General features: G+C 41.3%; 1 protein-coding gene across 1 annotated transcript; it reads left to right on the top strand.

Annotated features, from left to right (window-relative positions):
* The first annotated feature begins 731 nt into the window (after positions 1-731).
* ZFAND1 (zinc finger AN1-type containing 1) lies at positions 732-12,572 on the top strand. Its single transcript, XM_027905318.1, has 8 exons — positions 732-836; positions 2,163-2,205; positions 3,615-3,654; positions 3,987-4,114; positions 4,200-4,291; positions 5,088-5,212; positions 10,141-10,296; positions 10,440-12,572. The coding sequence occupies exons 1-8, from the start codon at positions 782-784 to the stop codon at positions 10,608-10,610; spliced, it is 810 nt and encodes a 269-aa protein (XP_027761119.1). The 5' UTR covers positions 732-781; the 3' UTR covers positions 10,611-12,572.
* The last annotated feature ends 3,642 nt before the right edge of the window (positions 12,573-16,214 follow it).

Genomic DNA, 16,214 nt, shown 5'->3' on the forward strand with positions numbered 1-16,214 from the left:
GAATATTTCCAGCGAGGGAGACTCCACAGCCTCTCTGGGCAACCTGTTCCAATGGTCGGTCACCTGCACAGTAAAGTTCTTCCTCAGCCCAACCCTCTCAGCTTTTCCTCGTAAGAGAGATGCTCCAGTCCCTTGATCACCTTTGTAGCTCTCCACTGGATCGGTTCCAGGAGCTTCTTGTCTCTCTTGCTCTAAGAGGCATAGAACTGGGCACATGCCGCAGGAAGGTGTGTTTGGGGAGCACAGCGCGCTCAGGCACAGGTGTGCACGCGTGTCGAGGCTGGGAAAATAACATCGAATTTTGAAGGAACGTGGCTTTTTACAAAACTGGCGGCTGCGCCGCTAAGGAAACCGCAGGTCATAGGATGCAAGAAGCGCCTCGGAAAGCCGGGCTGCCTCCCATCCTCCTCGGGCAGAGGCCCTGCCCCGAAGGACGACGCAAACAGCGACAGAAACAAGACACGAGACATGTTTCCCCCTGTAACAGCCCAAGGAGCACCAGCCGCGGCTCTGGGCTCACTGGAGTCTGAGGCGCCGACATGGCCTCGCCAGCGCAGGTTCCGCCGAAGCCGGCAAAGCAGCTACTCCTGACAGCGCTGTGGCACCTCCCGATCCTACGGGGCCACCTCAGCCCGCCTGTGCTGAGACTCCCGCTTGGAGCAGGCGGACAGACTTTCGTCATCCCCGCCCCGGGGCGGGTCCCGCCGGCCCCTCCCCAGCGCGGCCCCGCCCGTCGGCGCCGCTCCGCCGCCTGCCCGCCCGCCCCCAGCGTCCCGCGGCCATGGCGGAGCTGGAGCTGGGGCAGCACTGCGGGGTGCCCGACTGCAGACAGCTCGGTAAGGGAGAGCGCGGCGGAGGCGGGGGTGGTGAGCAGGGGCGGTGCGGGGCTTGTGTGGTGCTTCCCTCCGGCTTGGGGAGTCCTCCGTGCTGCTGCAGCCCTGCGCGGCCCAGTGCCAGGGCCCGTCGTCTCGGCTGTATCCCTGAGTGGTTAATCCCCTGCTTTCCCGGTCCTCCTCCTTGCTTGCCTTCAGTGATCTCAGAAAGTGTCACTGAAAATGTGATCTCTCAGAAAGAGATAGCAAAACCGCCTGTAATGAAGGCTTTATGATGGGACCACTCGGTCTCAGGGATGAAGTGACTGAAATCGTCGTGACCTGAGCTCTGTAATCCAGTTTCATGGTGGTCCCCTATCAAATCTGAAGGATGGAGAAGCGAAGTAAGGGGCTAGAGTAGAGGGCATTTGCTGCCATTGGTGATGTGGTTGAGTTCAGCAGACAACAAAGTGATTTTATCTCTAAGAACTGATACAGTAGGTAGGGGTTGTGAACATGCGTGCAGTTTAAATTACAAGGATGCTATGTATGATATGATATGAAGGGTAGAGAAGAAGGGGCAGGATCATCATGCCCTGTCAAATGGAGGAGATGCTATCCCTTTCAAACAGCCATCTTCTCCAGGCGGCAACCTGTAAAATAAAAATGTAAATTGTCCAATGTCAGTAAATAGTATTCTGAGTGGTCTCACAATAAATTGAATTTTTAGCATAACTAACTGGTAAGTTTGATGGCTAGCCAAATGTTCCAGTGTCAAAGCTCGATATTTTTAAAAAAATTAATTTAAAGCCTAATTCCAACTTCTGAAATGTATGTAAGTATAATTTACATACTCATATGTTTTTATGTACTAAATAAATAATAAAATGGCCAGTCTCTTCGCGAACGAAGAACCGGGGAAGGTTTTTACACCTTCCAGCCTGTGCATTGGATTTTTTAGGTGAGACACAGAGTGCGCGGAACTGAGCCCACCCTTTAATCCTGAGGTTCATCTGCCGGGGCCAAGCACGCTTGGACGGTGGCAGCGAGGTCCTCAGGACGTAGATGGATTGCCTTACGGGCAAATGAGCTCCATCTGCCCGGGGAAGGGCCCTGACCAGGACTCGAACCTGGGTCTCAGCGTTCACAGTGCTACTGATTAGGGAAGTTAACAGTGTAATTGTGTTACAAAAGCCACTTCTAGGTAAAGTGTGGATGCAGTTGCTGAATATCCTTGTAAAGATACCTATGCTATGGTATAGGTAAGCAAAAGGTAATCACAAAAATTAAGCTAGAAACTACTAGCAAAACAAAAACCGTGCTAACTGAAAACAAATCTCTTTGTTTCAGATTTTCTCCCCTTTATATGTGATGGCTGTTCAGGTGTCTTTTGGTAAGTTCATTAGAGTACCTCAAATTGGAAGGATCCTGTAAGAATCAACAAGTCCAATTCCCTGCTTCACACAGGACTAAAACTAAACCATACGACTAAGTGTCATTCAGACACTCCTTGAATTCTGACAGGTTTGATGCTGTCACCACTTCCCTGGAGAGCCTGTTCCAATGCCCAGCCACCCTCTCAGTGAAGAACCTTTTCCAAATATTCATCATCAACTTCCCATGATGCACCTTCTTTCCATTTCCTCATGTCAGTACTGGCACCAGAGAGGAGCTCAGCACCTTCCACTCTGCTGCCCCATTTGAAGAAGCTGTGATGAGGTCACCCTCAGCCTTGTCTTTTCCAAGGTGAACAAACCAAGTGACCTCAGTTGTTCCTCCTAAGTCTGGCCCTTGAGGCCCTTCACCATCTTGGTCACTCTCTAAACACACTCTAATAGTCTGACATCCTTCCTATATTGTGGTACCCAAAACTGCTCACAATACTCAAGGTGAGGCTGCACAAGTGTGCTGTACAGCTTGGATAGTCACCTAGCAGTGCTGTGCTTGGTGTTCCCCAGAACATGGTTGGCCCTTTTGGCTGTCATGGCACATTGTTGGCTCGTGTTCAACTTGCCATCGACCCAAACCCAGAGATCTCTTTCTGCAGGGCTGCTTTCCAGCCTCTCATCCCCCAGTTTGTATGTATAACCAGGATTACTTCATCCCAGGTGAAGAATCCTGCACTTGCTCTTGCTAAATTTCATGCAGTTGGTGACTCCTCAGGTCTCTAGTTTATCGAGAATCTGTCTGTAAGACTTCACCGTCCAGGGCTCCACAGCTACTCCTAGTTTGGTATTGGTGGCAAACTTAATGTGTGTCCAGATCATTTATAACATATTAAAAGGGTGGTTTAGGGGAAAGGCGCTGCACTGTCACCGCAGAGACCTGGTTTCAAGTCCTGGTCAGGGCCCCTCCCCGGGCAGATGGAGCTCGTTAGCCCATAAGGCAATCCATCTACGTCCTGAGGACCTCGCTGCCACCGTCCAAGCGTGCTTGGCCCCGGCAGATGAACCTTTACACCTTCCAGCCTGCGCATTGGATTTTTTAGGTGAGACACAGTGTGCGCGGAACTGAGCCCACCCTTTAATCCTAAGGTTCTAATGTCCTTATTCTATTGAAATGGTTCATTTTCTTGAGGCATAAGTTCCAAGAGCTAAATGTTTTATAAACGGAGGAAGAGTACGATCAGTCAGTCATTCAAGACGTGAAGTTCCTAGGTTAAAAAAAACTTCATAGAAGATTCATTATCTAACTGAAGTGTTCCCATGATAAAACTGGTCAGATCACTCTTTAAATAGTTCAGTGTTTTCACATATGGTTTTCTTTTCCTGAAATGTTTCTTTTTCTTCTTTTTCCACAAAGCCTTCAACACAGGAGCCGGGATGCTCATGGGTGTTCTGAGGTAATCTAATAATATATGACCTGCCTTAAAATTATAATTCCATGTAACTTAGCTGTATATTTTCAGACTACATGAATACATATATAAGTATGCATTATTTAACTGTGAATGTGAAAAGCTTAAAAAAATGAATTTACTCTTTTTCTGCCTCTCAGAAGTAAATTGAGTCTGAGTAGAGTGATGGTTCTATATCTAACTCTGAGCTAAACATAACCATGACAAAAGCAGGAGAATAGAATGGAGAGCTAGGACAGTTCTTTGGGAAAGATGGATGGTGACTTGTATCTGTAGTGTCTGTTTATTGACACAAAATATTTTGTACTAATGCCTAGGTGAATATAAGAAACAATTCTGTAAAACCTGATCAGCACAGGTCTTACCCATGCTCATACAAGGGCTGCAATGGAAAGGAGCTTTTGCCAGTTTTATGTCCCTACTGTGAAAAACATTTTTGCCTGAGGTGAGTGGAACTGAGTGTTTAAACATAAATACTCGTTCATTAGTGTATGGAAAAGGTATTAAAAGTTTTATGCTGTTGTTTACAGACATTGCCATCAATCAGACCATGAATGTGAGAAGCTGGACACGCCGAAACCTCGAATGGCTGCCACCCAGCAGCTAGTTAAAGATATTATAGGCAAGTACAGCAGGATATATATTCTGCAATTTTCTTCAGAAGACTATTTGAACTTCTGACCTCCTTTGAAGGGGTCAGGTTCAACCAAATAAGAAAAGATGGAGGTTCCTTGGTTAAATAGCCCTAAACTCACATGTAATACTGTTCATGTATGCTGAAATGAGGCAACAGTATGAAGAGAATCTTTAAAGATTAAATAGGGCTCAGGTTTCTTTCAGAAGTATTGTCTTCTACAAACACTATAATGTAATGAACTGTACCTAGTTATTATTATTTACATATTGATTCATGTGCAAATAATGCAATTGCATTGGGTGTGCATGCCAGTCTGGTAGGATTTCACCTACACAACCAAAATGGCAAAAAAAACCCTAATCCTATAATGTTATGTTTTGCAGATTTTAAAAAAGCTCTAGGATATGAAGGAGAATAAACAAAACTGCCCAACTGGACAGTGGGGTTGTGTAGAAAGGAGGGCCTGAAATTGCTGTCATATGAATGCTGTGCTGGCCACAGTTGTTGAAATTTTTGAATTTATATCTATTTGGCTCTTGCAGGCTGTGTGTACATCATGATAGTGTTCATCTGCTTTTCAGTCTAAAGGAGTTCTGCTAGAACTGTAACAATTCCAAATATTCTTGAATAGGAGTATCTGGTAGATGACCTTGGGAGGACATGAACGGACATGAAAGGAATGGGAACCTTGGAGATACAATGAGGCCCAAAAGGCTAATTCTAAGATATGTTCAGGACACAATCTGAATCATTGCACTAATAGGAATAACATTTTTCTCAGATTCTAAAAAAAGTGAGGAAGCAAAAATCAAAAAACGCAAAGGAGCAAAAAACAGCGAGACTGCAGCAAAGGTGGCATTAATGAAACTGAAAATGCATGCATGTGGGGACAAGTCCTTGCCTCAGGTCAGTGATGTTTGTTTTCAATAACTGAATTTTGAGAGGAAGTGTAAAATTTTCTAAATTTCTTGATCTTCATCTAGTTCCTTCAGTTTGGTTTTGGATTTAATTTTTAAATACCACAATCACATATGTGTATTTCAGCCTGGTCCCTAAAAGCAATCTCACTAGTCTTATGTCTGTTGTAAGATGTCTGTGTGGAGTTTGGGTCAAATTTTTTATTTTATAGTAGAAATGTATTTTCCTGCCACATGGCTGTCACCCAACACTGGGGGGACAGACAGATTCTTTTCCTTGGTAGAATGATGACAGCACTAAATTGCATTAAAACTTTATTTTAGCAGAATTTTATGATCAGCAGAGCAAAGAATTTTATTATTAGAGTAGAACAGGATTTTTAGAACCACTGTAACAGTTTTAAGTAGCATAGCACAGAATTGTATAGCACATCTTAGCTGCTTATGGTTTGTAGTCACCTGGACCCTTTGCAGATTGGGTCATTGGGTCAAATCTTAATACTTGGCTTGCTATTTTAATATTTGAGTGATCATCTAGACTCGAAACAAGTAATTGCTTGGTTTTCCCACCTAGACTGAATTTATATGTTGGGGCATTTGCAGTGCACCATGTGTTTTTATCATAACAATGTGCCTTAACCATTTGAGTTTGATAATTTGGAGAGTTGGGGAGTCAGTAGGTACCAGCTTAGGTTGGTAACAAGGTGTTTCAGGAGCAGGTTCAGCTACCCATCCAGTATCAGCATCTGAAGATGGAGAGTGTTGTAAACAATACAATTTGTATGTGTAAAAAACCCATTTGAGAAATGAACGTCATAAACTGAATGACACATTTATCATCCCATTCTTGAGACAGAGAGGAAGGAGGTACAAATAAGGTCAGTAAAATACAGTAGGTATTGTGATCATCTTTTTACAGCTGAGGTTTCTATGAAGATGAAGTCATGATTCCTTGGGCACACTCCAGGTTTGTTCAGGCTAAAGAATCTGTAAAAGTTATCATTCATTACCTGAAACATTAGGAAATCTCTCATTCTTGGGAACTATCCAGACCTTAGTGAAAGTTAAAGGGAGTCCATATTAAGAAAGTTTTCCATGTGCCCTTTACTCAAGCAGTTAGTAAAGTGACATATTTTAACCATCACAGGGTAGTTAATAAGAACATTGTCACCCTGAGAAAAATAATGGGCTGACGGGGGAAAGTTTAGGGATTTTATGGGTTAGACAGCAAGAAAATGAGCTTGTTCTACCGTGCATCTGGTGGGTGTCTGCTTATTTAAGAGTCTGACAGATTTAAGTAGGACTTTACTGCATTTTCTTCTATGGAAACTTTGCCCTAGAGCTCATTTTAGTAGACTTTTCCACTTCTCAACTGCACTGTTACTTTGAAGTCTGTAGGACAGGTGGAACTGGACCCAGACAACTCCATGGTCTTCACACCATTCCTGGATTTTTAATTTTTTTTTTTTTTAATGAATGCCATTATCAAACTGCGCAGCAGAGGGCATGGGAGTGTCAGCAAACTGTAGATCAAATCCTGCCAGAATGGTAAAACCATCAGTTTTCCAGCAAGAAAAACTACCTTATTTTAACTCCAGTAAGGATATAACGCCATCCCGTGGGTGTTTATGGGGGAAGTCCAACATAACAATTTGCCAAGTGGGCCAGGGAATTTATTTACTGCCCACAATCCATTTGGTCCCTCAAAAAGGTGACCTTCTGTCTGGGGCCCTGGCATTGTTTCTTCATCAATTGTTTCAATAGCCCAGTTGGTGTTGCTCTGAATCCAGCCCACAGAATAGCCATACTGAACTTATTTAGGTTTCCTAGTTGCATTTGCTATTTTTAGGGGATGGAGGGAGACAAAAGGAAGTTCTAATTTTACCTTAATTTCTTGAATAAGAAGCTCCGTTTACTCCAGTTAGTAATATTTTCTGATGTTTCAGTGGGATAGCTCCAGGACAGGATTCTGCTTTAATAACGAATAGTTGTGCTCCACTATCCAGGAAGAAATCAGTCTTTAATTTATTGTTTACTATGGCCTCAAGCGGCAGAGAGTAGGGCCACTCGTACCTCTGCCAGTCTGATCCCTCACCTAGTTTCCCTGATACTGCTCTCTAGTAGGAGAGATAAGTCAGGATATCCTTGTGGTTTAAAGGGGTTTCCATTTATGGAAGGGGTACTAGATAGAGTTATGGATAGTTTTTTCTCCTTTTCTCCATCCTTCACTAGCAACTGTAGTTTTTCGGTAGGCAAACTGTGAAGCCTTTACTTTCTTTGATTTTTGTAGTTTTTCACAGATTACTTGTTGCTTTTTACTGTCAAGGTCAGTCACACCTGGTGTTCAGGTATTTTCACATGCCATGTTATGTTGGGTTTAGAAATACCTTGGTTCTTTCATCAAGGGTTTCACTTTAGATCTGCACTTATGCATCCTCTTAAAACAACTGTATTTAGATTACTTTTTCACTACATTGCTGTGTTGGAGCCCACCAAGTTTAATTGTTATATTGTTTTTAGAATACTGAAAACATTCTGTATGATGGTATTATTATTAGGTTTTATCTTAGTAGAGTATATTTCGTAACATCACAGAATCACAGAATGCTTCGGGTTGGAAGGGACTTTAAAGATCATCTAGCTCCAACCCCTCTGCCATGGGCAGGGACACCTTCCACTGTGCCACCATCCAGGGCCCCATCCAGTGTAGCCTTAAACACTTCCAGATACCCTGAAATTCCAGATACACTGGAATTTAATTATAAAAAAAATCAAAACAACACAACAACAGCTATTTGATTGCTGGGTCTTCTTATGAATTTCTTTCTTTATACTTGTTTAGAAACCACATAACTCTGCTTAGGAAGATGTCGTAATACAAAGACCTTCCAGTAGCATTCTTCACAAGTAGTACCACTGTAATAAATACGGGCTAGAAGGAAAGCAAGTAATTTCAGATATTGTGGAACATAATTTTAAAAACCATTCTCAATATATATAAAAAAAAAATTTAAGTTGCTTCCTAATTCCAAAGTCAGTAAACTAAATAGTGTACCACAAATTCCTGTATGCTAATTTCTCTTACCAGTCATTTTTTCATGGATATTAATTGTTTAATCATCCATGTTTAATCATCTAGAAAAGCAGTAATTGTAACACTGATAAATTAAGCATATTAACCTTAAGCACCTCTCAAATTGCTTCCTAGACTGCTTTTAGCCTTTTTCTGCCCAGATTGTTCTAGTTTGATGACAGATTTTTTAAATATGAGGTTTCTGGAATGCCTGTTAGGCATATTAGTTCTCTTATCACAATGTAGAGAAGACTGACACATTTATCTTAGAGGTGCACAGCAAAAGGACAGGGGCAATGGGCACAGGCTGCAATGTGTGTGAAATTCCAACTAAGGTATTAAGAAGAAAAATCACACAGTGAGGATGGTCAGACTTTGGAACAAGCTGTTCTGAAAATTTGTGGAATCAACATCTTTGGGATGTTCAAGACTTGATTGAATCTGACTTGGAGCAACCTCTTACCAACCTTTTTAGTCAAGTCCAGCTTTAAATTTCCCCCTGATTTGAGCATGATTTTGGACCATGTGACACCAGAGTGTCCTTCCTCACCTTTCTTACTCTATGTTCAGGAAGATCCTGCTATCTTAGAAATATCATTTCTTTGGCCTCTTTGTTCAGATCAGCTTTTTGCCAGTGACTGCTTCTTTTGATGTCAGACCTCATGAGCGTTATCCCTCTGGAGACTGACCATCTCAAAACAGGAGTGCCATGCTGCGAAATAGTTACTGTGTCCCTGATTGGTCAGTATTTTCTTGAATATGACAGAAATTTCAGGAGGCATATCCTGTAGTTACAGGGATGCAACAGCAGAATTAACTGGTTGGGGAATTAAGTTCCTGTGAACTGTGGGAAACTATCTTATCATCCTTAGAACTGGAGGACCAGCTAGAAATGTGCTGGGGGACTGGTAGCAGTTGAGTGATGTTAGCACATGTCCATAATAGGAGGGCTGTTTTGTTGGCTGTTCTAGAAGTTCTGGTCATTTACATTTGAGCAAGATTCAGGTCCTGCTTCCTTTGCCCCTTTGTAATATTACTGGATGTTGAAGATTTTCTCAAGCACACTTAGATTTTGAGGAAAATGCACAAGTTGAAATTCAAACTCAGTTTTATGAACATAACTAGGGTAGTTCTGTGTTTCTAGGGAAGGCATAAATAAAACCCTTAAAAAGAGATTTCTGTCATGTTTGATAGTGTCTGGCTTGGATTCAGCAAGGGCAGTCCTACCTGATGAATGTAGCAGTCATGCTTGCTCTATGTCTTCTCTTGAAATAAACCTGAAGAAGAGGTTGTCCCAGTCCAGTTCAAAATCTCTCTCTCATATGTTACCCTTGAAATTTCTTAAACAAATGTTTCCGTCTAGAAGGAAGAGTTTTTAGTACATAAAAGGAGGAAAACCAGGTAAAGGATTAGCTGACTATGACCAGATTCTTGTTCAGGGAGTTGTTCTAACTGCTTTTGCATTCCAATTCGAGACACTATACTGCTGCCAAAAGCCAGTACTGCTTATTTAAACTCACCTTTTTCTCCCGAGGGCAGACACCTTTTCCTGTGTATATATAACAGTGTAGCTGTGGGACTCATGGCAAAATATGATCTTTTCACCTTTTAGACTTACAGTCCGTCATATATGTGCCTGTAGCTGGAGAGGATTGGATTTGACGATCTCAGTCTCAGTCATTTGTATTCTGCAGTAAAATGGTCCTGATGGAATAGAACAAGTTTCAGTTGGTAATTTTAGGACTGAAGTTTAAAGTTTTTTACTGCAAAACTATTATATGTGTATGACTGGAATTACCTCTTTCTTCTGTGAATAATTTTGTTTTATTTTCATGTTTTTCTAGACAGAAAGAATTTACTTTCAAGTATTTTTACCAAAGGGGAACAAAGAGAAAAGCAAACCTATGTTCTTTTGCAGTAAGTGGAGTATTGGCAAAGTAGTAGATTTTGCAGCCTCCTTAGCAAGCCTTAAAAATGACAACAACAAATCAACATCCCAGGTAAATCAGTAATAACAAACATTTTCCAGATTGTTGCATTTTGATTTTAATTTTCTTTAGCCTTTTGGTCCCTCTTCCACCCCATGTCTTTCATTTTGGATAGGCAAATCTTGAATTTAATTTCTGTGCTATTTGTCTTACAGAAATTGAGATTATGCCATAGTGCCTCTGGAGAAGCCTTGCCGTTTGAACATACACTGGAACATTGGCTATCTGATAAAGACTGTCCTCTGTACAATGGAGGAAATATAATTCTGGAGTATCTTGATAATGATGTTCTATTTATAGAAGATACAGAGTCTTATTTTAGTTAGTAAATTATTACCAAAAAAAAAAAAAAAAAGGAAGATTTTTGATAAGCATGGTATTTGAGCAAATCCAGTTTTCTTTTAAAATCACTGGTATGCCAGAATCTCTCCTCAGTTTTAAAGACACAGTTCCCATCAATTTCCAAGTTGCTTGACTGACAGAAGAACAAATTCATGAAAGGAAAATTAGTTATTATAATAACTAATATTACAGATATTTCCATTCTAGAATAACTTCTTGCTCTATTGAGCTGTATAATATCAAGAATGTTTTCTTAATTTTTATATTTATTTTTGTGTAAATGGCGGGGACAGTATGTATTAATAAATAATGAAAATGTAAACTTGCAGTGTATCAGTTCTCTGAAGGAAAGAAATACCTTATACTATTGCAGCATCTTTTTTGTGTCTACAGGAACAGATTTGATTGAGTTTGGAAACAAGCACTGTCCATATTCCACATCCACACTTCCTTCTCATAATAGCTTACTGACTTTTAAAGGAAAGCTTTCTGAAGCAAAAGTAAATCCACACAAATGTCTTTCTTGTGTGTGCATATCTCATAGTGTGATTAGATGGGGATAAAAAGAGGACTTAAAATTATCCTTTTCTAATTCCTGTGTAAAACAGGAAGAAATATAGTCAGAGAGGAAGAAATATAATTTAACTAGAAGCACAGCATTTTACCAGCTTGGAGTATCATCTGGGCACTTCCAACCTTAGGCAAATCCTCTTCAGCAGTCAGCAAGGTGATTTACTAAGTTTTAAAGTGGTTATTTACAGTGATTGTACATAAAGAAGTTACACCTCTGGGTGAGTAAGAATGACCTATACAATTGTTGGTGTCCTGTTTGTTGCTCATTAAGAAGGTAGTTCATAATATCAGTAGTTGATGTACTCCAGATTTTGGATCTCCTTCAAAGCTGGATTGAAAATTCAGAGTGAACATAGGAAGTAAGAACCATGAGATCGTTTTTATCACAGTCACAGTTGTTTTGAATTGCTGAAACACAAAACCACATAATGTGGCACACGTGTAGGGCCAGCACTCCTCTAACTGTAAGTCCTGATGTATAACCAAGGAGCCTTGCTTTACCTTTCTGAACAGACCTGTTACAACATAAACTTGTCCTCCAGTGGCCTTGAGCCTGTCTCTGTTTAAGCTAGAGGAGTAGAACCCATTCAAGACTAATCCTTCCAATTTGCTTTCACTTGTTTACAACTATTCTGTCAGTATTCTCCAAGAAAAGGACAGTGGATGAACAGATGTGAACAGAGCAGTGGAAAGCACAAGCCTTATTTGCAAAGCTGTAGTGTGTTTCTGCTGCTCTCGGGGGCTTTGCAGAGTGAATGAACTACTGAAGCAAACCTATTCACTGGATACTAAAGAGGCTTAGCAAGATTTTTAGCTGCAGCATGGAAGGTGTGATCCATTGCTACTGAAATGACCTAGTGGCTTGTGATTAGAGCACAGTATTCAGACCAAGGGGGAGAAATCTCTGTCTTCTACAGCGTGACTCACTGCTTGATCAGTGTGACTCACCTTTAAATAAATTTGAAAAGGGAAGAGCTACCTTTCTTTTTCAGACAATGGGGCACTTTCTTTCAGGCAAGTATCTTTGTGTGCTATTCTCGTGTTTGCAAGGATGATCCAGCTTCTTCGTGCACCATGACTGAATGTACTCAGTGACACCTGGAGGTGTAACTGGGCCACAAGGAGATGGATGTCTACATTGTTCAAAAGTGTCAATATGATGCATCCCAAGGACATTGTCCTGCTACTACAGGACATACACAGAAGTGGGGAAAAATTCTATGAAGAGAGCAGGGGACATAAGGCTAAGGAATACTGGTGGTCCTGTGAGAAATGCAATTTCAGTTCGGAGAGCTGACACGAGGCGGAGAAATGTACGACTCAGATAGGAAAGTGGAAGAATACCACAGTCCCTTGGGCATTCACCAATCTGGATTTGGTGATTGGCTCATTCAGTTACCACGTTCACTAACTGAGAAAAAGTGTCCAGGTTTTTCTGCAGTATGTGCTTGCCTGAAGGGAAACACTGTCCACGTTAGTTTGTGGTTCATTTATAACAGTTTGAAGACAAACAGACGTGTGATATACGCATTCTAGGCATAGCTGCAATTAAAAAAAAAAATCACAATGTAAGGGGAGTCTGGCATCTTTTTCAAAGGGACTGTCCCCATTGGCAGAACAGTAATGTGGTCTTGTTCTAGGGGCTGTAAAGTGTTGTGGTTTTCATTACTTACTAAGCAATAGTTCCTTTGTAACAATTTAGGAATATCTGTAGGATTACTATGTATTGATTTGACTTGCATAAAACCCCCAAAAAGATCCCAGAAAGCATGTCACTGTTAGTTGTTTCTCGTTTTGCTTTATGGGACTCTTTACTGTAGTTTTAACATGACTTGGGAATTGATAAATTATTTTACTGGATGTGGTATGAATGTCACAGAAAGGAAGATGTTCCTAGTTTCCATGAAGGAAAGGGTTTTCAGTGACTGGATATTTTTTAAGTGTTTGTTTCCTGGCAGCAGAAACTATAGGAGCATTTCTCTGGCCTGTCTCTCCTGCTGTTATCTTCCCTTCGAGTACAAGAGGAACAGTTCCTTTTTCTCTTGTTATTTCTTTTCCTCCATTTCCCCTTCAATTTTCTATTCATCTTTCTTTGCATCTTAGGCTGCTGTGGTATGGAATATGCAGTAAGAGGCCAGCCATCTTTGTGGGACCAGTGATTTGGGGAAGAGCCCTAAACAGAACTTGCTCCCCACACTGTTGTTACAAAAGCAAGTGGAAAATGCTGCTACACAACAGGGCCTTCTTTTTTTTTTTTTTCCAGCAGAAAATCCTCATTCTCTACTTACACCCTTTCTCCTGCCCCTGATTTTTCTGCATTAGCAGTTAAAGGCAAAATAATTGAAATAACATTTGTTGTGGATAAAGGGAAGATAGACTTGGGATACAGCAAATAAATCTTTGGGGAGACCTCAAAGGTTTTACCAGGATAATTGCTTTCATCAATCGCCAGCAATTGCTAAGGGCTAGCAGCCTGTAATGACAATACAAACATGGCAAGTCACAGTTGATAAGACTCCAAAAAGTTTTCACATTCATCTTATTCCAGGAATGTGTCTATGATTGTACGTAGAAGCTAATTTCACTTAGTTTTCAGAAACTGAGAACCAAAACCAAATGAAGCTAGTCTGACAAGAAAATAATTGAGGAGAGGTGAAAAATCTACCCTAAACAATTATACTAGGAAGAAAAGCAGACACTTTCCCAAAGCTTCAGTATCTTGCCTAGGCTAGAATTGCTCACATTTTACCCTTTTAGACTCTAGCATATCTTTACTTAGCATATATATTTTGTTGGTTTTTTCTAAAGCTTATTATCTTAGCACATTTTCATAGGGAAAGTTCAACAACTTTGAAAAAAATAATAAAACTCTTTGGAGAAACATTTGACATTTGAAACCACTGTTAATTTTACAGCCCTGTGTTTAGAATGTGCTGAATTGTTTTAGTTCAAAGTTAATAAATAAAATGTTAACCTCACTTCTAGTAGTTGCAAAGAAAATGTATGCAAAGTTACTTAAACGAGAAGAGGAATTTGTCGAAAGAAATACGTAATGATTTTAAAATAAACAGTATTTTCAGCCATATACTAAAATAGGTCAGTATCAAGCTTTTTGCTTTTTCTATCTGTACAGTAATATTAGAGAATGCATGAGGTCAAAGCTTTGCAAACATGCTTCTGGTAGCAGCCCCCGGCCTTGTTCCAGTTCAAACACTGCTACAAAGTTGCCTGGAATAAATTTGTAATATATGCAGCATAGTTTGGAAACAACAGTTTGGTTGCATTTAATACTAAGAGCTCAATTCTTCTTGGATATGTGAGCCATTAGATCAGCTGGGCAATGCTGTAGTAAACAAAATACAATACATCACACTAAGAAAGCAGGCAGTAATCTCTCATAATTTTATTTTTACCATTTTCCATCTCTATGTCTGCTTTAGAAAAGTAAGTGTTCTGGAGTGTGATCAGTCTGGTTTGAAGACTTTTTATCAATAGATCACCTCTGTTCATCTTGTTTATCAGGTATCAGCTGAAAATACATCTCTTTGCAGCTCAGTTCTCCTCATAGCAGCCACTTAGAGAAAATACAAAATTTTGTTTCAGCTGGAACGGTAACTGTGGTTTGGATTAGGGAAATTCTTTCACTTATTAGGCATTCCTGTTTACTTCTGCTGATTTTAGGATCAATGCAGAATTTGAAATCTCCCGTAAAACCCCTGCTGTAATGTTAAGTATTAACAATGTCAAAGAAGCCGTTTTCCATAATACTTTCGTAATACTTTTGCAGTCCTATATAGGTTGCACTGAAGCTTGCCTGAATAAAACGCGAATCTGAAACAAAGTGCCTCTTTCAATTGACTGTGTGCTATTTGTAAAACCTCGTAAAGAATTACTTCCAAAATAATTAGTAAAAACACAACTTATCACCTCTGTAGTTCTTCAGTGACTGTGCATACTTTAAAAAGCAGGCTTATATCACTATTCCCGTTTATGAGAAGGGAAGGAGGAAAAGTGAAATGGCACAGTGACTTGCCCGACACAAGAGCATTGCCGGGCGTGGGTACTGTATCTTCACAGATATGGAAAGGACCTAGCTGTGGGTTGGATTGCTATTAGGGAAATGGCATAAGACTGTGTCCTTGGGTGGTGTAGATATTTTATCATTATTTTAAGCATAAAGCAAAATGCAATCCTTGTCCTGTTTACAGCAGATCTTTGTTTTACATATGACAGTAAGTTACATCACATGTAATTTGTGAAGACGACAATCCCTCAGTGTCTCCCCTTTGATCACAGACAACAGAGTCAAAACACCACAAGTAAATAAAAAAGAAAGTGGTATCAGTCAGGCTTGGGAAGGAAAGCTTTAGGCTTGGAAAGTTTTTTTTCCTCTGTATTATTTTAATTAATCTTAGAAATGCACCAGTTGAACTGCAAATTATTTTCAAAAATCTTTGAACCCTCTGGACTCGCCCTCCTTGAGGGTGGTGAGGCACTGGAACAGTCTGCCCAGAGGAGTTGTGGATGTCCCACCCCTGGAAGTGTCCAAGGCCAGGCTGGATGGGGTTTTGAGCAACCCGGTCTAGTGAAAAATGTCCCTGCCCGCGGCAGGGGTGGGTTGTTCGTGATCTTCAAAGCCCCTTACAACCCAAACCATTCTGTGATTCTGCGATAAACTTCAATCGCGTGCTCCATGGGAGGGCATTTACGGTTATCTCCACGCCGCCGCGTCCAATTATTAACAAGAAGTCGACATCAAAGGCTAATTTCTACACTTTCACCGTACCCTTGGACACCGCTGACGCCGACGCAGCCGCGCCGAACCCTCACACGCAGGCGCGGGGAGCGGGCAGGAGGCAGGCGGCGGCGGGAGGAGGCGGGTCCGTGGGCTCGGCCCGGCGCCTGCGCCTCGGCGGCGGCGGAGACGGCGGCGGAGGGCGGTGAGTGCCGGCTGCGGCTGCTGCTGCTGCTCCGGCTCCGGTTCCTTCCCCGGCTCCTGCTCCGCCCGCGGCCGC

This window comes from Empidonax traillii, unplaced genomic scaffold (assembly GCF_003031625.1).
Source record: "Empidonax traillii isolate 1590-97213 ecotype Southwest subspecies unplaced genomic scaffold, ASM303162v1 scaffold1140:size184413, whole genome shotgun sequence".
Classification (NCBI taxonomy): Eukaryota; Metazoa; Chordata; class Aves; order Passeriformes; family Tyrannidae; genus Empidonax; species Empidonax traillii.

Excerpts from the sequence above, each read along its gene's own strand:
- ZFAND1 (XM_027905318.1), top strand. The coding sequence starts at position 782 with ATGGCGGAGCTGGAGCTGGGGCAGCACTGCGGGGTGCCCGACTGCAGA. Across the intron at positions 3,655-3,986 it reads ATGCTCATGGGTGTTCTGAG|GTGAATATAAGAAACAATTC; the intron begins GTAATCTAATAA and ends ACTAATGCCTAG. Across the intron at positions 4,292-5,087 it reads GCTAGTTAAAGATATTATAG|ATTCTAAAAAAAGTGAGGAA; the intron begins GCAAGTACAGCA and ends CATTTTTCTCAG.